The following is a 27,502-nucleotide window of genomic DNA, read 5'->3' as shown; positions in this document are numbered from 1 at the left end:
TTATTGGTCATCCAGTAAACCACTCGTATTATGCTGAGATTATTGCAATGTGGGACTGTAAACACAAGTCAACGAATCTCAATACTGAAATTTTAGAAATGCATTGAACCCTGCTAAACTGCTCCAGCAAAAGCTAGTTATTGTATTTCCCACCATTTCAAGGATTTAAATATACTTAGGTTTAATGTAAATCATTTAACATTTTGCTGTACTGCCTTGGTTACTGAAATCTCGCTACCGTGGGAGCTAGTATGTACTACTGCATGACTAAGTACACAGACATGGAAAAAGTGTACAAAAAAAAATCACATATTGAGCTTCAAAGATTTACTATAAGTTAAACTATTCTTAATAAGTCTTGTTTATTTCTTTAGTCTGCAAAAGGCAGTTTAAGGTTCTACATTAGCTATCTTCCAAAATAGAAAGTTTACTGAAATGTCACTAAATAGAAAGTTGAAGTCATGAAAGCAATTGCATAGAAATTTTTTCCAGGTTTCTTGTTAGTCTAAGTATGGATCAAGGAATTTAATTTGCAATAAGTTAACATTTAAATTTGATTGCCATTTCAAATTTTTTAAAGAAATTTGAACTTGGCATTTAAAATGGTATCTGCAGGCTGGTAAGAATCCACACTCGGATATTTTGTACTGTTAACCCTATAAAGGATTAATGTAATCAACTGATAACTTGTGGCATTGAACTTGCTATTGTTAATGCTGTGATGCTTTAGAATATGATAATTGAATTGCTTTCTGTCCTTTATAACTCATTGAACAGCAAAGTCTGTATCTTATAGTTGGAACTGCAATAAAGCACTACAAGATTTTTGCTTTAGATGCTTTGCTGCCCCTGGGCTTTCGAGATCCAGAAACCCTTTAGCAAGACATTGCCAAGGCTGCCGTTCCTGAATTCTTAGAATTTTGCCTGCATTTTCCTTCCTTGACCTCCTCCTCTTCACTGTCATTTGCTAGGCACGCTAAAGATTGATGATTGTTCTTCTGATATTTAGACAGCACGTCGTTGAAGAATAGTGTACACAACTTTTTTTTGGAAAGAATACAAATATGATTAATACATACAAATCAAGTGAGTCTTTAAAGTAATATCTCCATTAACTCCACCTACAAGTTTGCATATGATACCACGGTGGTGGACTGTATCTCAGAATATGATATTCACCTTGCAACTTGAGAAGGAGAGGCTAAAGTCAGATTACAGTGTAATAAAAGGAATTACAGAGGCACAATATGGCAGCTGGCCAAAATTGATTAGAAGGGGACAGTAGTAGGGATGATGGCACAGCAGCAATGGCTGGAGTTTCTGGGAGGAATTTGGAAGGTGCAGGATGGGTACATCCCAAATAAGTAGTATTCTAAAGGCAGGATGATGCCACTGTGCTGTCAAAGCCAAAGAGAGGGCATATAATAGAGCAAAAAATTAGTGGGGTTAGAAGATTGGAAAGCTTTTTAAAAACCAGCAAGGCAACTAAAGATGGATATGAAGATAAGCTAGACATTATTAAAGAGAATACCACGTTTCTGCAGATATATAAAGAGTAAAAGAGATGAGATGAGATACTGGACCGCTGGAAAACTATGCTGGAGAGGTAGTAAAGGGAGAACAAGGAAATGGTGGATAAACTGAATCAGTATGTTGCAACTGTCTTCACTGTGGAAGATACTAGCAGTACACTGTAAGTTTGGAAGTGTCAGGAGGCAGAAGAGAGTAAAGTTGCTCTTACTGGGGAGGTGAGTGAGAAACTGAAAGGTCTGAAGATAGATATATCACCTGGACCAGATGGTCTGCAGCCAGATTTCTGAAAGAGGTAGCTGAGGAGATTGGCGAGGCATTAGTAATGATCTTTCAAGAATCAATAAGATTCTGGCATGGTTCTGGATGACTGGAAAATTGCAAATGTCCCCCCATTCTTCAAGAAGGCAGAAGAAAGGAAGTTACAGGCCAGTTAGTCTGACTCAGTGGTTGGCAAGATGTTGGCGTTGATTGTTAAGGATGTGGTTTTGGGGTGCTTGGAGGCAAATGATAAAATAGACCATAATCAGCATGATTTCCTGAAGGGAAAATCTTGTCTAACTAATCTGTTGAAAGTAATAAGCAATATAGACATAGGAGAACCAGTGGATATGTACATGGATTGTCAGAAGGCCTTTGACAATCACAAGAGGCTGCTTAACAAGGTAAGAGCACAGGGTATTACAGGAAAGACACTACCATCAATAGAGCATTGGCTAATCAGCAGGAGGCAAAGAGTGGGAATACAGGGAGCCTTTTCTGGTTGACTACCAGTGACTGCTTTTTACATTATATCAATGATTTGGATGATGCAATTGATGGCCGTGTGGCCAAGTTTGCAGACGATACAAAGAGGTGGAGAGGCAGGTAGTGTTGAGGAAGCAGAGAGGTTACAGAAGGACCTAGACAGAATTAGGAGAATGGGCAAAGAAGATGGCCGGAAAGTGCACTTTGGTGAAAGAAAGAAAAGTGTAGACTACTTTCTAAGTGGAGAGAAAATTCAAAAATCTAAGGTGCAAGGAGACTTTGGAGTCCTTGTGCAGGATTCACCAAAGGTTAATTTGCTAGTTGAGTCAGTAGTGAGGAAGGCAAATGATAAAATTCATTTCAAGAGGACTAGAATATAAAAGCAAGGATATAATGTTGAGGCCTTAGAAACCATTGGTGAGGCCTCACTTGGAGTATTGTGAGCAGTCTGGGCCCCTTATCTAAGAAAGGATGTGCTGACATTTGAGAGGGTTCAAAGGAAGTTCACAAAAATGATTCCGGGATTCTGGGATTGAAAGGCTTATACAAGGAGCATTTGATGGCTCTAGGCCTTGACTCACTGGAATTCAGAAGGATGGGGGGGGGTGGGGGTTGGAATCTCATTGAAACCTATTGAATGTTGAAAGGCCTCAATAGAGTGGATGTGGAGAGGATGTTTCTTTTGGTGGGGGAGGCTAGGACCTGAGGACACAACCTCGGAATAGAGGGATGTCCATTTCGAACAGAGATGAAGAGGAGTTTTTTTTAGCTAGAGTGTGGTGAATCTGTGGTATTTGTTGCTACAGGCAGCTGTGGAGGTCAAGTCATTGGGTATATTTAAGGCACAGATTGATAGATTCTTGATTAGTCTGGGCACGAAGGGTTCGGACAGAAGGCAGGAATTTGGAGCTAAGAGAGAAATGATGGAATGGCAGCATAAACTCAGTGAGCCAAATGGCCTGATCGAGTTCTTGTATCTTATGGTCCTGATGATGACTTGAGTATAGGAGGGAGATAAACAGCTTAATAGCATAGGGTTAAGACAACAAACTTTCCCTCAATGTCAGCAAAACCAAAGAGATGGTCACTGACTTCAGGAAGGGGGTGGTGCACATTCTCCCATCCTCCTCAATGGTGCTGTGGTTGAGAGCTTCAAGTTCTTAGAAGTGAACATTACCAATAGCCACAGAAAGTATTGTCTGGGTGCATTATGGCTTGGTATAGCAACTGCTCTGCACGTGACCTTAACAAACTGCAGAGAGTTGTGGACACCGCTCAGCACATCACGGAAACCAGCCTCCCCTCCGTGGACTGTCTAAACTTCTTGTTGCCTCAGTAAAGCAGCCAGAATAATCAAATATCCCACCCACCCTGTACATTCTCTCTTCTACCGGGCAAAAAGTACAAAATGCATGTAAGCATGACCCAGTAGACTCAAGGACAGCTACACATATTGTTATAATACTGTGAAATGGTCCCTACAAGAGTCCATTACGTAGTAATAGACTCTTGACCTCACAATCTACTGTGTTATGAATTCATAGCTTATTGTTTAATCTGCACTGCACTTTATTTGTAGCTATTATACTTCATTCTGCAGATGCTGGAAATTCAAGCAACACACACAAAAAATGCTGGTGAACGCAGCAGGCCAGGCAGCATCTATAAGAAGAAGTACAGTCAACATTTTGGGCCGGGACCCTTTGGTTAGTCCTGTGTTCACCAGCATTTTTTTGTGTGTGATACTTTATTCTGCATTGTTTTATGTAAATGATCTGTATGAACAGTATGCAGGACAAGCTTTTCACTGAAACTTTGGTACATGTAACAATAATAAACCAACTCCAATTGTAAGGAAATATTCCATGAGCTGTCTTTCTTTCAAGTACATTGTGAATATATCTGCATAATCAACAATTACAGATTATGGAAGTCAGAAACTTGGTGAAATAGAACCAAGGTGAAATTGCAAAAGGAAAGTAAAGTTCAGTGAATCTTAGGCCATTTCAGAATTAATTGTTAAGAATTAATGTTGCTCTGGGTCTATAGTGGCAAAAGGCAAAACTAGGTAAGGATGGCAGATTTCCACCCTTGAAGGACGCTGATCCTGAAGGAGTTAATTGATAAGCGTCAGAACAGTAGCAATCAGTCTTTTCTAAATCATAAAATGTTCTTAATTTAGTGTTGATCATCATGTATATCATGATGTTTCTAATAAAAAATGTAGGCCATAAGGTATAATTTAGCATCTGTAACACAAAAGGCAGAAAAATACTGGAAAGGGAGCTAGTGGAGAAATAATAAACAGGAACAAGTCACTTAACAGAGGATCCAAAGGTGAAATTCAGAAGATCTAGCCAGGAAATACGACAGGAAAAGGAAAAGAAATAAAATTCCTGTTGATTGTTTTTATTTATATAAACATAAGTAAGCCTTACCATTTGGGTTTAATGAAATATTTGGCTCTTGGCCAAGATATGCTAGGGTACTGACAGCTAATCTTACTTATGGCTTAGAGTAGAATACTTTTTTTTCCTAACTGGGGGAAAAGCAGTGCTGGAGATTGGAAACTGCTGAACATTGATGGGTATTCCAGCCCAATAACTAGAATGGAATATTTTCTGTGCTAGCTTTTCTAGATTCAGAACCTGTTGAAAAACAGCTACTTTCAGGTTGAAAAAAAAGTTTTTAGAGGACTAAAACATGGGAAAAGGTAAGCATAGGTCATTAGGAAAACTAAATTAAGCCAGTTGTAGGGATGATCAACAGTATAATTTTAAATTGTCTGAAGTGCAATATTTTACAATTTATAATTCAAAGTAAATTTATTTCAACTAAAGCATTTCATATTCTATAAATCAATACTCTACCTTTTTATTTGGTGGTGTTCCAGGCAGCATTTCACTTTCAACTCCATCCTCTGAACAACTGTTACATACAGAGAATATTTTGACATTTTGTTTCAGCTCTCCAGTTAATTTAGGGCTCCTACAGTTATCTTCTCCATCCTGAATTTGGCACTGAGCATCTTTTTGTAAAGTGGTTCCCATGGTTATAGCTGGTGCATTGATTTCTTCAGTAATCAATTTATTCACATCTTCAATCTGAATGTCTGTCAGATTAACACTGCTGGTAGATGAATGTTAGTAAGATCCTAGTAGTTAAAATTATTTATATTAATACACAGGTGTATAATATCAAAGAACTTAAATATGAGATCCAGCAGCAAACTTAAAAAGAACTGGGCTTACATGTTCACAAATCTTAAAAGTTTATTCACCGGTCTGAATCCAGTTACAGGTATCAGTTTCCTAAAAACTAAGAGACATCCAATTTTCATTGAATCAATTTTGCAAATTATATTTTTAATCACAAATATTTGATTTTTAAAATTTGATTTTCACCATTCCACAGTAATGAAAAAATACAGTAAAAATTATTTCTGATTCAAAAATGTTGGAAATACACATTCATTGAGGATATTGAGTGGTGTGGACCTTGGTATACTCAGGAATGGTTCAGTGATCTAGTCAGAAAAGCATTTTGGAAACCTACCTTTAAAAGGTAAGGCTGAGAAGGTAATATTTGAACTATGTACAACACTAGTTAGACCACAGCTTGAGTATTGCATACAGTCTGATACAGGGAGGATGTGATTGCACTGGACATGGCACAGGAAATTTAGGAGTATTTTGCACTGAAAATTGTAATCAATTAATTAAGGAAATTTGAATTTGCTTTCTTTAGAACAGGAGGCTTAAGGGTAAATTAATTGAGGTAATTGCAAAAACAACAGCCCTAAATTGAGAAAATAGAAAGGATCTATTTCCATTAGCACAAGGATTAAAAACCATGCTCCATAGGTTTATAGAAACTGTAAGAAGACTTTAAAGATCAAATGCATTTTCACTCAGAGAGTGTAAGAGTCTGGAATTTATAGTCTATATAGATCGTTGGCATAAACTGTAAACATACACAGTGCATACACTGTGTGCTTGAGATATAAACTGCAGGCCTACAGGTCAAGTGCTTACGGCTGGGATTAGCAGAAGAGCATTTTGGATTGGCAACAGATAACACCTCTCCTCCTGTTGTAAATCCGGTATGATTCCATAACTTCAGCTATTACTCTTTTAAAAATTGAAATAAAGTAAGCATTGCCAAGTGGCTGAGTGCTGTTGCACTGAAATAACCAAACAATAAGAATTGTACATCTTTAGCTTAAAAACCTGTTAAAAAGTGATGAATGGGAAGTTGTGGGCAGTGGAACACAAGAGAAATTTAGTTCCAAATATACTGATGGCAAACTTGAAAAATCACACCATTTCGCATGCACATAGGAATTCAGTGCTTATGGTTGTCTGGAATTTTATCATAAGTTCAACATGATTAGCTGTTTGTAACAGGGAGACTGAAAACCTCACGTTAAGTAGTGAAGAAGGATCAACATAAAAAGCTTGTATCCTAAAGTGAAAGAACAAAGTGAAAGATATTTCATGCATGAAATAAGATTATTGTTACCTGCAAGATGCACAAGAAAAATATGGTTATAGCAAGGATCCACAAGTCTTGCTTCACAATACCACCCCCTCTCCACTCCATTAAACATTTGTTATAAAGAGCACCTGTGTTGTACCAAAGGCTAAATATTTCGTTTAAATAACTAATACTTAGTTAATGGAGTTCAATTAAATCACTTCAGATAGTTGCCAATTTATGATAATCAAAGGTGCATGTATCAGTGAAACAGAAGGATCATATTGTGAGAATATTAGTTAGAGAATGTAGCATCTCAGAGGATATTTGTGAACTGTATAATATAACCAGGATGCTGCCTAGTTTACAGGGCATATGCTATCATGAGAGGCTGAATAAACTTGGATTATTTTCTCTGGAGCGCCAGAGACTGAGGGGAAATCTGATGGAGGTTTATAAGATTATGAGAGGCTTTAGATAGAGTGGACAGAGAGTATCTGTTTCCCAGGGTTGAAATGTCTAATACCACAGCACATGCATTGAAGGTGAGAGGGTGTGGGTTCAAGGGGCATGTGAGGGCTAAGTTCTTTACTCAAGAGTCATGGATGCCCGGAATACGCTGCCTGGTATGGTGGCGGAGGCAAATGCATTAGAGGTTTTTAAGAAACATTTGGATAGGCACATGGATGTAAGGAGGATGGAGGGATATGGACAATGGTGTAAGATTAGTGTTTGGGTGTTTTTGATTTGCTTTTAGCTGGTTCAGCTCAACATTGTGGGCAGAATGGCCTGTTCCTGTGCTGTTCTACATTCTATATTTTTAACATCCAAAAGTATGTCTACAAAGCTGTACCTCGTATTGACAAAGGTTTTTGAGTTCTGATTATGCTGTGATGATGACTGAGTTCCTATGTCAATTACCGTAGCCAGAACGAAAATAGCTTCGAGCATCATGTTATCAATGATAAATCCAATTGGCCTGTAAAATCAAATAGATGAAAAGACTACAATTTCATGAATATGAAGCTTTGCAATATCTCCTGACTTGAGTTTAGATGCAAATCATTTAGAAAATAATATCTCAATATTATGTAATTAGTAGAAAGATTATCTTTTTTGAACAAACTGTCCTTATGAACAGAGATTGGCTTAAGAAGTCTTAATGTTTCAAAAGATACATAAAATCAGATTTGCTTATTTTGTGGCAAGGATTCCAGATATCAGGTACTTGCTCTGATCAAGTATTGATACTTCTATAATTGCTCTATAATAGGGATTCCCAACCTGGGGTCCATGGACCCCCTGTTTAATGGTATTGGTCCATGACATATAGTTGGGAACCTCTGCTGTATAAGATAATCAAGATATCAATGGATTGGTTATGTAAGCAAGAAAGGGGCAAATGGAGTTTAATCTGAAGTTTATGGAAATGGCAAGGTATACAACAGGTCTCGAACAGTTTTGTGCAGGTTGCAGGTTACTTCAGAACTTGCAGAAAAGGTGGTTCAGAAAGCTATAGAATATGTTACTTTCCATGATTATGCAAAAACTAAAATGCTCATTAGACCACAGTTTAAGGTACTATGTACGCTCTAGCCACAATACATGAATTTTGCTAAGCTTAGAGAATTTCAGATACGAGGAAAGACTAACTTGTTCCTTTGAAACGAAGAAGCCTTGAGGGAGATTTAACTGTGTTGCATAAAATTGTACAAAGACTAGACTATGTGAACTGGGAAGACATTTTTCCATTTAGAGATATCAGGCTCAAGGATTAGTTTTTTTTCCAACAAATAGTAGCGGTAATACAGAATTCACTGTCTGAAATGGGGGAGGAAGCAAAAGTCTACATCGTGACTGCAGAATATCTGGATGTGTGCTGAAGTACTATGACATCAACGACCACAGACAGATTGGTCTAAATAAATTTTCTTTTTAGCCAGAATGGCATGATAAACAAAATGGTCTACCTCTGTGCCATCTACTGTATTTCTAAACTTCCAACCACCCCCTCCTTTCACCTGCATCAATGCATCCACATCAACAATTCAATCAACCTGTTTTGAAATTCATCTTTTTAGATGAGTTTTTAGTCATCTGTTTTTGTAGCTCCTCCTTTCTGTGAGAAACTTCAGGATAATTTTTAGAGAAATATGCTATATAAATGGAAATACGCATATTGTTATACAGCAAGCACAGCCTACGATAATCACAACTTATAGCACCTACAAATAAGCACAAATATTGCTGGTTTTGTTACTATAAAGTTGTTGGTAGAAAATAAACTCACTTCCCAGCTGTTCCAAAATGGGCTGAAATGGAAAGGCTCATTGATTCTGCAAATGCCAGAAGACCCTTAAAATACAAAAAAAAACTATCTGTAGCGAAATATAATAGCACAGACCTTTAAAATAATGTGCTTTTCTTAGCAGTGCAATGCAAAACAATATAACAGAACATTTTAAACCAAGATAAATGTAATTTTTTCAATTTTAGAGACTACATTTCTCAGCTCCCAACCATGCATTAGTAAACATTGGATGACCAATTAAAATTTTGGCAATTGAAAATCTATTTCAAAATAAAACTGCTGGATTAATATGTATAATGCAGTAATGTAAATACTTTTGGTGAAATAAACCAATTACTTGTCAATTTTTTTGTTATGGTAGAAGATCAACTGATGAAGAGGACATTTTGAAGTCATAATATCTATGTTGAAAGCTGCCGTAGAACATTAAGACTTATGCAAGGTATTGACCATGGCTGATTCTCCAGTCAAATATCCTGACCCATTTTTGCACGTATATAAGAATGTATGAATGACGCATAATTGTGTAAGGTACTGGAGGCGAATAAGAGTTAACATCTCTGGGGGACTAAAAGAGCTGAACGGACAAGTTACTATCAAAATTAGCAAATTATCTCTAAAGCCATAATTTATTGCAACACAAACTTTACATCTTTAAATTTAGTGCATATTTATTATGTAGGCCTGTAGAAATGAGATAAAAGAATATGAAAATTTTAATAAAATGGTAAACCACATTACAATTTGCATGGCATTCATGATTGTAAAATGTTTTTTACAATACGTAGATTCCTGTAAATCCTTTCAAGACAGAAGTAGTATAAAAACAGAAATGAATATAAATGTAATAGTAAGTGTGTAGCTATTAATTTAAATGGTCTTGATAGGACATAAAATGGAAATATTAATGAAGCATGTTTTGCTTTGTTCAAAGAGCAAACTTTGCAACAACACTGTATAAGAGCTGTAAACACAAACGGAAATTAAATGGCCATTTAAAGTCAGCATCCTTTGTGGCAGCTCTACTACTACTACTACTACGTCGACTCAGGCTTAGGGGGCCGGCATCGGGCACGATGACGGACTCTCCACTTCTCCCTCTTCCTCATCAGTGTGTTCAGTTCATCTACATTAGCCGCGCTGCTGTCTTCTAGGAGCATGTTGACCATAGTCTTTGGAGGGCGCCCAGGGTTCATCCTCCCGTGATTGGGCTCCCAGATGATGACTAGGCTGGCAGGTAGCTCAGGGTGGCATAGACAGTGCCCCGCTAGTTGCAGTCTTCTCACCTCAATTTTAGTGGGGAGCATCGGTAGGTTGTTACAGAGCTCAACGTTCGTCATGTGCTGTTGCCAACTCACATCAAGAGCCATCCGGAGGATTCGTGTATAGCAACCATCTAGAGGCATTTGCATCGTCTTGGTGAGTGTCCACGTCTCGCATCCGTACGTGAGAATGGACTATAAGACTGCTATGAAAATCCTCTTTTTAAGCCCTCTGGTCAGATTCGACTTCCAGATTTCCTTCATGTCGCTCATAGCCCTCCAGGGCAGCGCTTTCCATATCTTTATGTCCTTCTCTGAACTTTTCATTCTTGACCCAAGGTACTTGTAGTCTTAATGGTACCATTTCTTAATGGTATCATTGTCTACGGTCTTGAGAGTACCTTTGTCGCAGTTAAACGCCATGTACTGTGTCTTTTTAGCATTTAGGTGAAGTCTAACTTTATTGCATTCTATTTCCACTTTTGTCAGTAGCTGCTGTGCTTCCTCCATCTGGTCAGAGAGCAGGACTATGTCATCTGCAAAATCGAGATCTGTGAGTGTAACTGGTCTGACCCTTTTGGGTCGCCCTGGTTTTATGGTAAAACCAAGCTTCTCATGATCTTTGGTAGCTTGATGCAGAGCGTAATCAAGGATGATTATAAAGATGTAGGGTGCCAGAGTGTCTCCTTGCAGCACACCAGCTAGGAGCTCGAACACTGCTGTTTCTCCGTCTGGTGATACAACTTTCGCCATGGTTTTGGTATAGCTGGACTCTATTGTTCTCAGTAGATGGTCTGGCACTCCATAAGCTTTCAGGATCTTCAGCATTTTACCTCGGTGAATGGAGTCAAAAGCTTTGTGGAAATCGATGTAGGTAAGCACAGCTGGTCGGTTGTTCTTCTTGACTTCCTCGATGATCCTACGGAGAGCAAGTATTTGCATTACTGTTGTGCACTTCTGCCAAAAACCATTCTGATTGAATCTTAGCTTAGGGTCAATGGCGGTGTGAATCCTGTTCAAGATCATCCGATTGTATAGCTTTGCTAAGATGCAGGTCAAGCTGATACCGTGGTAGTTATCTGTCTTTGTAAGGGATCCAGACTTGGGGACTGAGATAATGTTTGAGTGTGACCACTGTTCTGGTTTGTCGCCTTTCATCAGTGCCGTATTACATTTGTCCAGCAAGATGTCGTCCAGGTCGCAGTTCTTCAGGACATCCGGCGGTATCCCATCTGGTCCAGCGCTCCTGCCCTGTTTGAGTGCATATTTGGCCTTCTTCAGTTCCTCAATGGTGAATGGGCCGTCATCGATGTCGACTTGCGTTAGTATTGTGGGTATATCCTCTTCTTCTTCCGTGATCGTTGGAGGACTTCCCAACAAGTTCTTCAAGTGGGTAAACCATGTCAGGACACGGTCCTCTGCTGTTTTACCACTTATTTGACCTAATGGGGACTTCTTCCGTCTACTGATCTCATTGACTAGGCGCCATGCTTCTCCATGCTGCATGTCTTCATTAGCAGCTTTTTATCTCTCTAATCCTCTCAGCTAGTTCCTCTTCCTTCAGTTGGTTGTAGGTGGCAAAGAGATTCTTCTTTGCTGTCTTGAACTTGTCTCTTAGCTCTTCTGTTTCGCTCCTTCTATGTTCGGCATGACAAGCATTGACCACACCTCTTGCTGAGACGACGTCAGGATGTTTCGTGATCCGACTGTTCTTGATTCGTTTCACAGTAGGCAAACTCTTTGTTGCATCTGTGTGTACGTCTATGAGCTGTTGATAGCGGTCGGTGGCAGTCTCTTCCTCCCCCCTTTCCAGTGGGCCGAAGCGATTTCTCACCTCCACTGTGTACTGAGCTTGAAGAACAGGTTGTGAGGAGAATGCCTTCCAGTCAATCTTCTCCTTGGGACCTGTGGCTTTGGGTTGCCGCAGGCTCAGTCTCACTTGCATTGACACTACTCTGTGATCAGAACTGACCGAGTTGAAGGTGCTGTAGGCTTCTGTGTTGATCACACAATTATGCCATTTTGTTCTTACGAGGACGTAATCAAGCTGTTTCCTGTGGATGGAGGCTCGGTTTTCATATGTCCACAGTTTACCAGCTCGCTTCTTGAATTGTGTGTTGGCGGCAATGAGACTGTGTTCCTGGATGAAATCAACTAGATATTGTCCACTTCTGTTGATAAAGTCTTGGTATGAGTATGGAACATCTTCCAGTCCGACCCGGGCATTAAAGTTGCCGAGCACAGCCAGGAAGTTATGTGCCAGTATTGAAGTGACAGCTTTGTGAAGTTTACTGTCAAAGGCCTCCACCTCCTTCTCCTCGCTGCAGTTGTGCAGGGAGTAACAGATGATGACAGAGGTCAAAGTTGCTGGTGAACGCAGCAGGCCAAGCAGCATCTATAGGAAGAGGCGCAGCCGACGTTTCAGGCCGAGACCCTTCGTCAGGACTAACTGAAGGAAGAGTGAGTAAGGGATTTGAAAGCTGGAGGGGGAGGGGGAGATGCAAAATGATAGGAGAAGACAGGAGGGGGAGGGATAGAGCCGAGAGCTGGACAGGTGATAGGCAAAAGGGGTTGCCTATCACCTGTCCAGCTCTCGGCTCTATCCCTCCCCCTCCTGTCTTCTCCTATCATTTTGCATCTCCCCCTCCCCCTCCAGCTTTCAAATCCCTTACTCACTCTTCCTTCAGTTAGTCCTGACGAAGGGTCTCGGCCTGAAACGTCGACTGCGCCTCTTCCTATAGATGCTGCTTGGCCTGCTGCGTTCACCAGCAACTTTGATGTATGTTGCTTGAATTTCCAGCATCTGCAGAATTCCTGTTGTTTTTGTTGATGACAGAGGTCGCCGGGTTCCCGTCGAATTCCGCAGTAAGGATCTGTCATCGACTGAGACTACTGATACGGCCACTACTGTGGCAGCTCTGCTGATGTATTAAATCCTGCCTCTCCAATTTATCCCCAGCTGAGGAAGTTCAGTAACATCTTCCAGCCCACTCGCTAACTTTAAAACAATTATCTCACATTTTTAATTACACAGTTCTAACATGTATAAATTACTTGTTTTACAATATAACTGACTACACGCCAGTCAAAAATTATCAAGCCCATTAGAAGAATGCTATCCATCATGTTGCATTTTTTGCTAATAACGTGTTTTCACTAGAGTGAAATCTACAAGCCTTTTCCAAAATAGGAAACTTTGGCTCTTTTTAATGAAGAAAGCCAGTCACAAATAAAGGCAGCTCCTCCACATAAATGATATGTCAAAAGAAGCACAAGATGAATAAAAAAGTCGAAAGAACAGAACTCTGTTCAGCTTTGAAATTTGTGACTTTATGCTCCAAAATTTTTAGAATTTGTAAATATGTTGCCATTCTTTTCACAAAAGCTCAGACTAACAAAAGTCAAGTCAAATACTCTCAGTGGTCACTTCATCAGGTACGGGAGTGGAACCTGTTGTGGTCTTCTGCTGCTGAACCCCATCCACTTCAAGGTTCTACACATTATGTATTCAGTGATGCTCTTCTGCACACCACTATTGTAACAGGTGGCTATTTGAGTTATTGTCACCTTCCTGTCATCTTGGATCAGTCTGGCCGTTCTCCTCTGACCTATCTCATTAACAAGACATTTTCACCCATAGAACTGTCGCATAGCTAACATGACTAAGAAAGCAATTTCTTTTATACAATATTAATTGAAAGGCCTACTCAAATTAACTTAAGAGGGCCTTAGGCATCAAAAAGATATCTAAGGTGCCACCATAACATTTCCATACCAGTCACTCCTTTAGATGGAGTGGAAGCTTAAAATAGCTTGCATTAATTCAATTCTAAATGACAAATATTGATTTAAATACCAGGGTTTGGTTGGAAATATGCAAAGTAGGATAATTAAAAAAGGAGCTTTAACACATTTGTTACTTTACTCCTGTGGGTATTAATTAAAATGACAAAAACTACATAATTAAAAGAAAGCCGTAATGTCAGTATAAAGTATACTAGCAAAAAATCAAAAAGTCTCCTACCTTGTAATACAAAGCTTAATTTTAACCTTATTCACAATGCCTCACAGAAACACTCTATTTCAGACCAATCTCCTCAGGGAGCTGCTCCACAGACATCAGCAAGCAGCTTCATGCAGTCAGCAATAATTAGCATCCTTTTCAATCCCATTTTCAGCACAGGCTGATATCATTACGTAGCTTGCTATCTCTGGATTTTCAAATTCTGCCACATTCTGAATCATTATGTGTCATCCACTCTGAATTCCATCTGAGCAAGTAACTTACAAATAAATCACCTGCAGCACTTTTGGAAATTGAATAAAATAGCCTGGATGCACACGCCAATTCTTCCAACTAAACATTCAAGTTGTTATTTTTCTCTTTTGTTCAACGCTACCTTGCTAAAAAGGAGATATCCTGATATTTTTCCATTTCAGGATCCCAAGAAACCATGTTATTTTTCTTACCACTTGACAGTACAGTGTCATTATCTGTTTTATCTAGTGCATTAATAAATAAAGCATTCAACATACAATGCTATACAATCAAAACAATTGCCTCAGGGTACCCAAGATGTGACATTTTTCTTTCAATACACATTTTAATATGGCATTTTACGATCAATATCTTTGAGCGTAAATCTAAGAGTGCTGTTGGTTATACTTGACAGTAAAAATTATGCGGTACACAATACATCTCAAAGTTTTAATACTTGTGACAGTGTGGCCAGATTCTGTTCTAACTCCATCTACAAGTTCGGAAGTGATACCACTATAGTGGGCCAAATCTTAAATGATGACAAGAGATAGAAAATCTTCTGAAACTGTGTCAAGACAACAATCTTTCCCTCAACATCAGCAAAACAAAAGAGCTGGTAATTGATTCCTGGACTACAGACAAGATCTTGTATGCATCGCTAAAGACTTGTACTCCAAAATAAGTTGTGCCATTAGCCATGCTACTTAGGCACCCTGGCTATATATATGTGCCTGAGACTTTTGAACAGTGCTGGAGTAATTTTATATATTGCACTGTACTGCTGCCAGAAAAAAATTCATGACATATGTGAGTGATGATAAAGCTGATTCTGAAATGGGTCTCTATGGTGGACTGAGAGTGGGAAGGGGGCATGGAGAGGGAAACCGTGGTTGGGAAAAGGGGAAGGGAGAGAAGGGAGCGAGATGCACTAGAGAGACATTCTATTATGATCAATGAACTAATTGTTTGGAATCAAATGACCCTGCCTGGTGTCTCAGGACTGGGTGTGTCTGCACCCACACCAATCCCCGCCCCAGTGCTCTTCCTCTGCCAACTGTCCCACACCCCTCCCGCGAAATTCTACCCTCACTATTCCCAACATGCTTTGCTCCTGCTAGATTTACAAACTCACTCTCCGCTCAACATTGACAAATATGTGCAAAAGTCTTAAGCACATATATATAGCCAGGGTGCCTAAGAGTTTTGCACAGTACTGTATACTGTTGAAAAATGTCCAAATACATTCTTGTTCATTAAAAAGGTCAATTCCTATCCCAATAGTTAACACTCAGTCTCCCCTCAATCACATGCAAAATAATAGAAATTATCGATACTGTGCTATCAAGTGGTACATTCTCTTTGATAATGCCCTTGCCAAATCCCAGACTGGATTTTGCCAGGACAAACTGGGTTCCTTTAAGGAAGATAAACAAACAAGAAAACCAGTCCAATCACACTTGAATACAAGAGTAAACTAATGAGAAACATAAGGCAGACTGTAAGTTTTCTCAGTAAATAAAGGCAAAAAGGCTAGTAAAAACAAATGTTGGACTGTAAAGGACAGTGGCAGCAGAATTTAAAATGGGGAATACAAAACCGGCAAAGGAATTAAGTACTTTGTATCAGCACACACAAAATGCTGGAGCAACTCAGCAGGCTAGGCAGCATCTACGGAAAAGAGTACCTAAAACATCAACTGCACACCTTTTCATAGATGCTACCTGCTGAGTTCCTCCACCATTTTGTGTGTGTTGCTCGGATGTCCAGCATCTGCAGATTTCCTCGTTTTTAAATATTTTGTATTTTGTTTCACTGTAGCTTACAAAAACATTTTCACATAAATACTGGAAAGCCAAAGGTCTAATGCAAATGAGGAAGTAAAGGGAATTAGTATTAGCAAAGAAAATTCTAATTGGAGTGTGTGAAAAATGATAAATCTAAAGAACAAAAATATCTGTATTTCAGTCTTGTAGGTGACAGTAATAGAAAAAGTGAATGCTCCAGTTACCATATTCCAAAATTCTATAGGTTTTGGAATGGTGTATATTGTAGATTAGCAAATCTATTTAATACAGAGAGAGTACAAACACCCTGAGCTTTGTTAGCCTGGTTTTAGTAGCTGAAAAATGCTAAAATCTATCACAGATAATGTAAAGTTAAGACAATTAGAAAATGATAAAATTGAACAGAGTTAACATGGATTTATGAAAGAAATGTGACTGAGTTTTTGGGTTCTTTAAGGACCTCATGAAAATCCTGTTGAAAATAAGGTTGGTGAATAAGATTTCCACACAAGGTTGTCGCACAAAGGGAATAATAAAGAAATATGGAAGCAGCAAACTGATAGAAAACAAGGTAGAAATAAAAAGGTCCTTCGCAGACTGGTAGGCTGTTTTGAGTAAGCTACCATGGCAATTTGCGCTTTAGCTTAACAATCTTTATCAACAGTTTGGCTGAGATCAAATGTAACATTCCCAAGCTTGCTGATGACATGAAGCTAACTGACAGTATAAATGGCATTGAAGGTGCAAAAATGGATATAGACGAACTATGTAAATAGGGGCAACACACATAAAAGTTGCTGGTGAACGCAGCAGGCCAGGCAGCATCTCCAGGAAGAGGTACAGTTGACATTTTGTCAACATCAACTGCAGTCCTGACGAAGGGTCTCGGCCCGAAACGTCGACTGCACCTCTTCCTAGAGATGCTGCCTGGCCTGCTGCATTCACCAGCAACTTTTATGTGTGTTGCTTGAAATTCCAGCATCTGCAGATTTCCTCGTGTTTGCGTATGTAAATGGGAGATCGTGTATAATGTAGGAACAAGTGAGGTTATCCATTATCAGTAGGAAACCACAAAAGGCTATGTATTATCTATGCTATCCGATGTATTTTTTAAACTGGTGAGCAATGAGCAAATGATGGTGGTGTAAGAGAGCTGTTTACCTTTGTACATAAAAATAATTCATAATTTCCATGAATTAAAATTGTCATTATTGTAAAAATTATGAATTATTTTTAAATATGTCGTAAACTTCTGTAGTGACATACTAATTATTTACATAAAGCATTGTGGTGTAATCATAGTTTCACTTTCCCATTTCAGTTCACAATTGTCCCTTGGGCATCATGCATGTTTGGACACGCTGCCATTATTCTAGTTCTACACTTAGGAAGCTTGTTTGTCTAAAGAGTATGAATGCCAGTCTGTCTGTCTCAGCAGTAGAGACCTGAAGCTCAGGGATAATGAGAGCAAGTGTTGCAGAAAGCAAGTAACAAGAGAATAGAATTAGAAGGTCTTTGTTTTAAGGAAAAAATAAAACTGTCTTTTACAAAATTCCTCGACATATGTATTCTTAATGTATCTAATCCTTCCATATATATTCTAATTAAAAGCAATCTGTGATTCAGATATACAGAACGCTGGTCTATATTTTGGCTCTACTGCATTGAATTTTACAATATGTGATTTTGTAACACTAAATTCAGAAATATCAATGTACTACAATAAAATAATTTTCCATACCCTAAGCTCCTTCAAGCAGAATGTTATCTCAGCGTCAACTCCAACCTGCAGATATTCAAACTCACTGGGTTTTAAGCTCACTTCAGTTTGCATTATTTTTGAGAAATCTATATATTAACAAGAAAAAGTCAACGTGAGGACAGAATTTAAAAAGAGAATTATCTCCCCTAGCTGATATTTGAACTCTATTTCCTTTGAATTACAGTAATGATTGAAATTAACTTACCTTTGTCTTCATCTACATAGCTCTTGAACAACACTTTCAAAGGAGTTACGGTCAAAGTAATTTCTTCTTGAGACATTGGAAAATGAACGGCTATGTCAGAGAGAAGCCTTTAAAAGTTAAATTACATGAATTACTTTGTTTTAAGGTTTTCTCCTTTCAATACTATAATTCCAAGCAAACTCATCTCCAAACTCCTAGAATGGGACTCAACGCTTCCCCTTGCAGCTGGATCCCTGGTTTCCTGACCAACAGACTGCAACCCATAAGGATAGGCAGCAAAACCTCCGCCACGATTATTCTCAACGTTGGTGTGCCACAATGCTGCGTCCTCAGCCCCCTACTTTACTCCCTCTACGCTCATGACAGTGTGACCAACACCATCTACAAGCTTGCAGATTACACCACCATAATGAGCCGTATCTCAATAATGATGAGTCAGAGTACAGGATGGAGATAGAGAGGCTAGTGACGTGTGTCATGGCCACAGCCTTTCCCTTAAAGTAAACAAAAGAGTTGGTCACTGACTTCTGGTACACACACTACTCATTGTGTCAACGGTGCTGCGGTCAAGAGGGCTGAGAGCTTCAAGTTCCTAGGAGTAAGCATCATCAACAGCCTATGCTGGCCAATCATGTAGATGGCACAGCCAAGAAAGGTAACTAGCTCCTCTACTTCTTCAAGAGGCTAAAAAAAAAATGGCATGTCCCTTTTGGTCCTCACCCATTTTTATCAATGCACCATAAAAGCATACTATCTAATGTATCATAGCTTGGTGTGGCAGCTGTGCTGCCCGTGAATGCAAGAAACTACAGAGTTGTCGACACAACTCAGCACATCACAGAAACCAGCCTCTCCCCCCACGGACTCTATCTGCACTTCTCACTTCCTCGGTAACGCAGCCAACTTAATCAAAGATCTGACCCACACCGGCATTCTCACTTCTCTCCCCTCAGAAGATACAAAAGTCTGAAAGCACATACTGCCAGGTTCAAGGACAGTTTCTAAACCCCGTTTTATATGAATAAGATGGACTCAACATTCCTCTTTATGACCTTGCACCTTATTGTTTACAGCTGCACTTTCTCTGTAACAATAACACTTTATTCTGCGTTCTTTCTCTTGTGCTATCTCGCTGCACTGTTGTGATGAAATCACCTGTGGGGATGGGGAAACAGAAGTCACTATACCTCAGCAGATTGTTGTTCCTTCTCACGCCTTGTGGTGCATCAGCAGCATTTTTTGCCTTCTCCATAGCATCTGACTGTTTTTCACAAGGCCAAGTTGCTAGCTCAACGCTCAACCCAGCACGGATGGAAAGCGTGCAAGGAGCCAGACGGATTCAAACTTGGGACCACTCACCTCCAAGTCCGGTGCTGATGCCACTACACCAGCAGCTGGCTACCTCAGTGCATGTGACAACATAAATCAATTTACCAATTTAATTTCATCTGTTGTTCTTCCAGTAGTGTTTCAGTCTAGGGTCTGTTTCTGTTTTGAAGCATTGATAAAACATCTTATCATTTACAGCTATTATGTTAATAAAGAAATAATTATCTCAGTGTTTGTGTGCCAGATCCTTTAGGGATGTTGGAATGCTTCAGCTAATATTTTTGTCTGTCAACTTCCCAACTTACAGAACTACTAAAATACCACATGAAGTCTGTTGCTATTCATCTTAAATTTCCTTGATAATAATAATGTTCTCCTTCACCCACAAGTTTATTCCAGCTGGAAGGTACAGTAGTTCCTACCTTGCATGACATCGCACTATATTTGGGCTTAAGTGCGTCGAAAACACAGCCTGAAGGGACTCACATTCCTGAAATGCCAAATGGTGAGCTTTAATAATTCCTGCAAGCAGCAACATAGAAAGTTATTTGGAACAAGATCCAGTGAAAAAGTAAAATAAAAAGTTCAAGATATCATTTGACAGACTGACATCTTCTCACGGATTATGCAACAGAGACGCGTAATTTTATCTCTAGAATCTAACAGAAATAAAATGCGCAATTACCAAGTGTAGCTTTCACAAGCTCAGAATACTCCTTAACATTTCACGGCAAATGAAGTACCCTTGGAAGTGTCGTCATGACCTCATGCATCACTTTGGAGACCCGTACATAATCTAGGCTGATGTTTCTAAGTATTAATAAGTAAATGCTCCCTGATCACAGTGCCAGTTTTCATATAAGATGCTAAACTGAGTTCTCATGCTTTCTTGACCACCCATAGCTCATTGGCAACACTTCCATCTTCAAATCAGAAAACTGTCAGCTGAATTCCCATTCTGAAGACTGGGAGCACAAATTTTAGAAAATACTCCAATGAATTATCGAGAGGGTTGTGAGGTACTATTCTTTTAGCTAAACTGTTTAGTCATGCCCCTGTTGGGGAATTTTTAAAATGGCATTGCTTATAAGAGCATAGATATCCCCAGTGCTGGCAAATCTTTTATCTCTTAATTAACTTCAGTAAAATAGATTAAACAGTCTTTTCACATTGCTGTTCATCTGGCATGCTGTGCATTCCCTGTATTGTGACAGTACCTACATTTCTTCAATAGATTTATAAAGTCATAAAGCATGGGAACAGGCCATTTGGCCCATCACGCCTATGCCAACCAGTGGGGATCCACTGGTATTAAACCCACCCAATTGCCTCCTTTGACTAGCAAAACTGCTTCAGGCAGTGTATGCAAAGTGCAGATATTCTTCACAAGGATTCCATTCCTGAACACAGTCGTAAACTGATTTCTCAGAATTTAATACTTTCAATGAGGGGGCGATTAACATGAACACTGATTTAATGGTACTGAATTAGAATGCCCCAAATCCAATGGATAGTTCAGATGATTTTAAAGTACTAATGGATGTTACATTGTTTAATAAAGTATTTTACAAGAATAAATTGCCTTATAAGTTTTCACAGCTTATTTCTTACCAGAAATAAAGTGCATCAATTACTTGATACTTAGATTCTGGTTGTACAGTTTTTATCTAATGAATGGGGCAGTATTACTACAATAAGATGGAAGTTACCTCCCATTGTGAGTCAGCAGCTCCTATCTAATAGTAGTCTGGAGATTAATTTTCTTGGAATTATGGTATTACAGGTGGAGCTGTGGTCAATACATAGTAGTCTGATATAGGTGTCTTTACTATCCAGTTGTTCCAGAGATGAGCATAGGGCCTGGGTGATGGTGACTGCCATGGACCTGTTTTGTCAGTAGGTGAACTGCAGTGGGCCAAGGCTTTCTGAGAGGCTGGGGCTACTGTAGGCCATGGTCAGCCTCTCAGAGCTCTTCATGATGGAACTGGGCAGTGAACCACTGGGCATTAAGGAACATTACCTTTTCTTCTCTTTGGAACTGGGATGATAGTGGTCTTCCTAAAGCAAGTGGGAACCTCAGATTGAAGTAGGGAGGAGTCAAAAATGTTTGCAAATACCCTACCAGCTGATCTGCACAAGGTCTAAGGACCCTACTAGGAACTCCACCTGGGCCAGATGCTTTTCATGGATTGACTCTCCCGTAAGACTGATCTGACATCTGCAACAGTGACTGTGGGTACAGGTGCACTGGAGGCTGTCAGGGCTGGTGGTGATTTTCCATTCCTCTCCTATTCAGAGATTCCCTCTAAATCTCTTCACCCTGACCCTAAATCTATGTCCTCGAGTTTTCTCTGATATGGGGTATAGTTTCCTGCAGTTTGCTCTATACCCTTCAATTGTATATACCTCAATCATGTTAACTTTTGACGATTTCCACTCCAAGGTAATGTTCAACCAATAAGATACAGAGTTGGAGCATAACCTCCATGCTCTTGCATTCAGTGCTCTGACTAATGCAGGCCAGTATCCCGTATACCTTCTTAGCCACATAATCCACTGGCACTATCATCTCCAAGGATATTTGGATTTGTACACCAAGATCCCTCTGTTCCTCAATACGCCTTACCACACTACCATTCTTGATGTACATCCTACCCTCACTAGTACTCTCAAAATTCATCACTTCGCATATATCTGGATTAACCTCCATCTGCCATTTCTCAGCCCATCTCACCAACATAAGATCGTAAGACACAAGAGCAGAATTAGGCCATTCAGCCCATCAAGTCTTCTCCATTTCATCGTAGCTGATTTATTATCCCTCTCAACCCCATTCTCCTTTCTCCCCATAACCTTTGACGTCCTTACTAATCAAAAATCCATTAAACCTCTGCGTTAAATATGTACAACAACTTGGCCTCCACAGCCATCTGTGGCAATGAATTTCACAGGTTCACCACTTCAGCTTAAAGAAATTCCTCATCATTTCTGTTCTAAAGGGAAGTCCTTCTATTCTGAAGTTGTGCCCTCTGGTCCCAGACTCCCCCACTATAGGAAACATCCTGTTCACATCCACTCTATCTAAGCCTTTCAATATTCGATAGGTTTCAATGAGATCCCCTCTCATTCTTCTAAACTCCAGTGAGTACAGGCCCAGAGCCATCAAACCCTTTAATTCCTGGGATCATTCACGTGAACCTCCTCTAGACCTTCTCCAATGCCATCACATTCTTTCTTAGATAAGGGGCCCAAAACTGCTCACAATACTCCAAGTACAGTCTGACCAATGACTTATAAAGCCTCAGCATTACATCTTTGCTTTTATATTCTATTTCTCTTGACATGATCAGCATCCATCATCAAAGATCTTCACCACCCAGCCCATGCTTTTTCTCTCGCTGCTGCCATCAGGCAGAAGGTACAGGTGCCTCAGGACTTGCACCACCAGGTTCAAGAACAGTTACTACCCCTCAACCATCAGGCTCTTGAACAAAAGAGGATAGCTACACTCACCTATTGAGATGTTCCCACGAGCAATGATCTCATTTTAAGGACTCTTTATCTTGTTATTTCATGCTCTTGTTATTTATTGCTATTTATTTATATTTGCAGGTAAAAGAATACCCACAGAAAAAAAAAGAATCTCAGGGTTGAATGTGGTGACATGTATGTACTCTGATAATAAATTTTACTTTGAATTTGAATTTTGAATGAGTGCTGACACTGGATTTGCCTTCCTTACCGTTGACTCAACATACAAATTAAATTTTAAGGAATCCTGCACAAGGACTCCCAAGTTCCTTTGCACCTTTGATTTCTGATTTACCCTCTTACACACTATCAACAACTCCACAGATCTTCGTGAACTTACTGATCTTGTCTCCTACGACCAAATCCAATTTATTTATGATATTACAAATAGCACATGTCCCTGCACTAAACCCTGTAGAACACAACTAGTCACAGATATCCAATCACAAAAAGTAAATACCTCAATGACTGCAAGGTGCTTCAGGGTGAACCAGGATTGTGAAAAAGGTCATACCATACAAGTAGTCTTCCTTTCATTATATTTGGACATCAGCCAACAGTATTTAAAAATATCTTACTCATTAAATCATTTATCTGTGGAAAATTGCTTTGTATGAATTGACCATCACATCTCTCTACATTTCATAATAAATTGCATCTACTCTAGTATTAATTACCAATACTATCCTTACCTCTACAAAATCATAAAACTAGTTACAATTAAATCTAAAGACAGATTAATTAACTATTTTCCTACCATGTTTACAGCAGAACTGAAAAACTATTCGGCAGTCCTCTGAATTTACATAAATCTTGCATTTTTCCACACTCCTCTCTAGTGTAGTTAGGCATCGAAACATAGGAAGAATATACTAAATAAAAAAGAAAAAAAAGCCCAGAGAGCCAAGAGTAATAAAATTATCTATCATAATGAATAAACTCGGTAACGTGCGTTCTGGATGTGTGTCATTTGAAAGGTAGATTACAAATACAGGTTCCTATCAAATCATTAGTATGATTTGAAAACTATAACAAGACACTGGTAAGAACATATACAAAATCATTTTCAAGCTGCTCTTAAAAGGGAGCAAAATATGGGCAAGAAATTTACTCTTAAATAATGCTTTTGCCCAATAGAATCAGGCTTGTAAGAATTCAATGATTATTTTAAAAATTGTATTTGAAGACTTCTGCATTTTCACATTTGCTCACACTTTACTAAATTATGTCAAGCAATGAGAGCAAAACATAAATAGTGCATTATCAGTGGAATACAGAGGATTGCAAAGCCACATTTTATGGGATATTACTTTGTGGTAAGTTACCGAGGAAATGAAAACGTTCAGTAACAAGTGTAAACTGTATTCTTGCTGAATATGGTTTGAATTTAGACATCAGTGACACCAAGATGATCAGTCTGCTGCCTTCTAAATAAAGGACAATAAAGATTAAGAAGTTTATTTTCCAACTTAGGCAATTCCATATTTCACCACAAGAGCGGGCATATTGTGATTTCCATTACTGTATTCAAGCCAATAGAATTCTTATAAACTGAATAAAGACCATGCATTTGGTCTAACATTAACATCTCAGATTTTCTGCCTTCCAGCTAACACCAAAGAAACAATATTAACATAATGTTGTACCGACATATCTTTCCACTGAACAAATTTTGCACAGTGTATTAAGAAATGCACTTAAATTCTATTTCAATAAAAATATTATTTAGTTGTCATCTTCTTTAAATCTTGTTTAAATAAAAATACTATTTAGGTGTCTCTGTCAACCATTTTAACCTGTAGGCTGTGAAAACACAAACTGTACCTTAACTGCTAGTTTACAGTTGAGGGGTACAACCTCAGCTTCAGTGCAATCTTGCTGCTGCTTGTTATCCTGACTATAATGCAGGAAGAAGAGGGGGGAGAATAAAAAACAAGCATATGCTGATGCAGAAGAATTAACTGATCTCAGTGCAAGCTGTGGGGAAAAAAAAACAATAATGATTAACTATTCTAGAATACAACTGAATATTCAAAGCTCTTTGACCTATTAAATAGGAAAAACAATTACTTTACTTAAAAAGATTCATGTTCGGGGTCTAAAATTTTAAAGGAGTTTGCCATTTTTCAAAATTAAGGAAGTGATCCCTTATCAATTTTCTTTTCTCTTCTTTAAATGTAATTTAATCTTTGTTTCTCTTTTGAAGGTCCTGAGCCATAATGAAATTCAGTGCCAACCCCCTTTGGAATAGTTTAATATAAATAGTGTTTTCCAATCAGAGTCATAAAACAGCTGATATTATGGCTGAGCCACTATACCTTGAAGATATTTAAGTTATGAAAGTACTTTGACGAAGTACTGAACATGCCAACAAGCAGCAAAGAAATTTAAAAACGCCTTTGTTCAAATTCCTGCCCTACACTAAAGAAAATATCATATAATATATCATCACCAAAGTCCTCAGGCAAGCAGTCTAGCTGATTGTTGCTCAAAAGATTTTAAAATGCTCCATGATGGTGAAAGGGGAACAAGAAAATGGTTTATTTAATTTCCCTCCTAACCTGCATGACTATTGAAGTAAAATTTTTAATACGATTTATTTACTTGGGTCAATTCTGGTCCCAATTCCTCTACCTATTAAGTTGAACCAGCAGGAGAAAGTTTAGCCAATCTGTCATCCATTGCACCCACCCCACAATGCAATAATTAAGAGACCACTACATATATGAAAAGATTAAAATCAGAACATTCTGAAAGAAAGAGTATGTTTTTATCCAATTTTAACACTTCCTAAAAGTTAAGGCTCATAAACATATTGTTAATTTCTACAACTTACACCGTTTTGCAAAGGATCAAAGCATAATTCATCGCCAATTCGGGAAAGGGCATGGATTGCTTTTCCAAATGCTGCAAAGTACAGATAGCATTTTTCATGATTAAACATTAATTAACATTTCATTTTCCTTCACTGCTTAACATACTCATATGTAGCATTATGAAACAAAATCACATAATATAGCATGATTAATTACAGCAATTACAGCTGACCTGAAAACCAGATTATTTTGCCCACCACCTGGATGATTAATTTATAGGATTAAAAGAAATCATTTAAGCTATTGAAAGTTTAGTTTTATTTCTATTACATCAGACGTCAAACAAAAACAACACAGAGAGATGAGGAAAAAATCTTAAGATTTTACCTTTAATGATGATAATGAAAACCATACTTCTGACAATTCTGATCAAACATCTAGAAAGCTAAAAAGCCTACGCTATATTCAAAAAATGACTGGTACAGAAGTTTAGAGAATGAAAGGGTCTGAAAACAAAATTGTGATTAAATACAATCCGTCCACATTTATTCAATTTATTTATTTGAATAAGGGTAAACTGACTAAATATGCCGTTAAAACATAGATATCTGTTACATTAACAAAAAAAAATAGTGAATGTTTAGAAACTACCTCTCAGGTTGTTTGCGGGAATGATGCATTTCATGGTAATATCCTTATCTGGTTTCACCCGTCACTAACGCAAATCACGCTTGATTTTAACAAGTGAGACAGTAAAATGGTTTTGAAATAATAATCTTAAATGAGGAGTTGTATTTTCTCTACGCAGCACATGAGCATTTTCCCTGGTCCCGGGATACTGTTCATGGAGAGGACGGGCGTGATGGACGCTCAGAGTTTCGCGCCATCCGCCCGGGCACGGGCTTCGAGCGTCGACTCGACTTCTCCACAGAGTGAGGCCAGGTTCGACATGTCGCCGGTCAGCGGGCTCATCAGCTGGCCCAGGCCCTCAGGGCTTGCGACAATCCACTCCAAAACCCACCCCTACCCTAACTCCACGCGGAATGAAACGACAGTATTCCTGTACACCCCTCCCTCCGCGGGTTGCTTTCCGCCATTAGACTAGTCAGTTAGGTACCAGTTTATCAAACATGTTGTAAGGAATTAAAATAAATTCACGAAGGATGAACAACCAGGTACACGACGTGTCTGCATTTTGTAGTGTTATTTCATTCACACGTTATTAAATCCAATTTCCCTCAATGTAACAGCTGGCTTTTGGTCCATTTCCAATACCAGATGTGCAATAAATCGACATTTGTAATTTTTACGCTCTTTGACGTGTTTTTTTCTCTATTTTTGAAGTTGGGGCATAAACTTCAATTTGTTTTTTTTTAACTGCCAACTGAAGTATTTCAAAAATTATCTACCCACGCTCTCAGTACAGAGAATAAAAATGGGCATTATCAATTTCCGGCTACTTCAAATATGTTGCGCCTAAATTATACT

The 27,502-nt window shown here is 38.8% G+C and overlaps 1 protein-coding gene across 1 annotated transcript; it reads right to left on the bottom strand.

The window, feature by feature from the left end:
- Positions 1-274: 274 nt before the first annotated feature.
- LOC134338413 (cell cycle checkpoint control protein RAD9A-like) lies at positions 275-26,142 on the bottom strand. Its single transcript, XM_063034217.1, has 10 exons — positions 26,035-26,142; positions 25,023-25,175; positions 23,956-24,070; positions 20,090-20,189; positions 18,339-18,445; positions 18,113-18,219; positions 9,044-9,108; positions 7,607-7,732; positions 5,148-5,403; positions 275-1,040 (listed from the first exon to the last, which is right to left on the bottom strand). The coding sequence occupies exons 1-10, from the start codon at positions 26,140-26,142 to the stop codon at positions 876-878; spliced, it is 1,302 nt and encodes a 433-aa protein (XP_062890287.1). The 3' UTR covers positions 275-875.
- Between the last annotated feature and the right edge of the window lie 1,360 nt (positions 26,143-27,502).

The sequence above is a fragment of the Mobula hypostoma genome, chromosome 27 (assembly GCF_963921235.1).
Source record: "Mobula hypostoma chromosome 27, sMobHyp1.1, whole genome shotgun sequence".
NCBI classification, from domain to species: domain Eukaryota; kingdom Metazoa; phylum Chordata; class Chondrichthyes; order Myliobatiformes; family Myliobatidae; genus Mobula; species Mobula hypostoma.
Note: the sequence above shows the minus strand (reverse complement) of the source record. Positions and strands in the feature narration are given on the sequence as shown.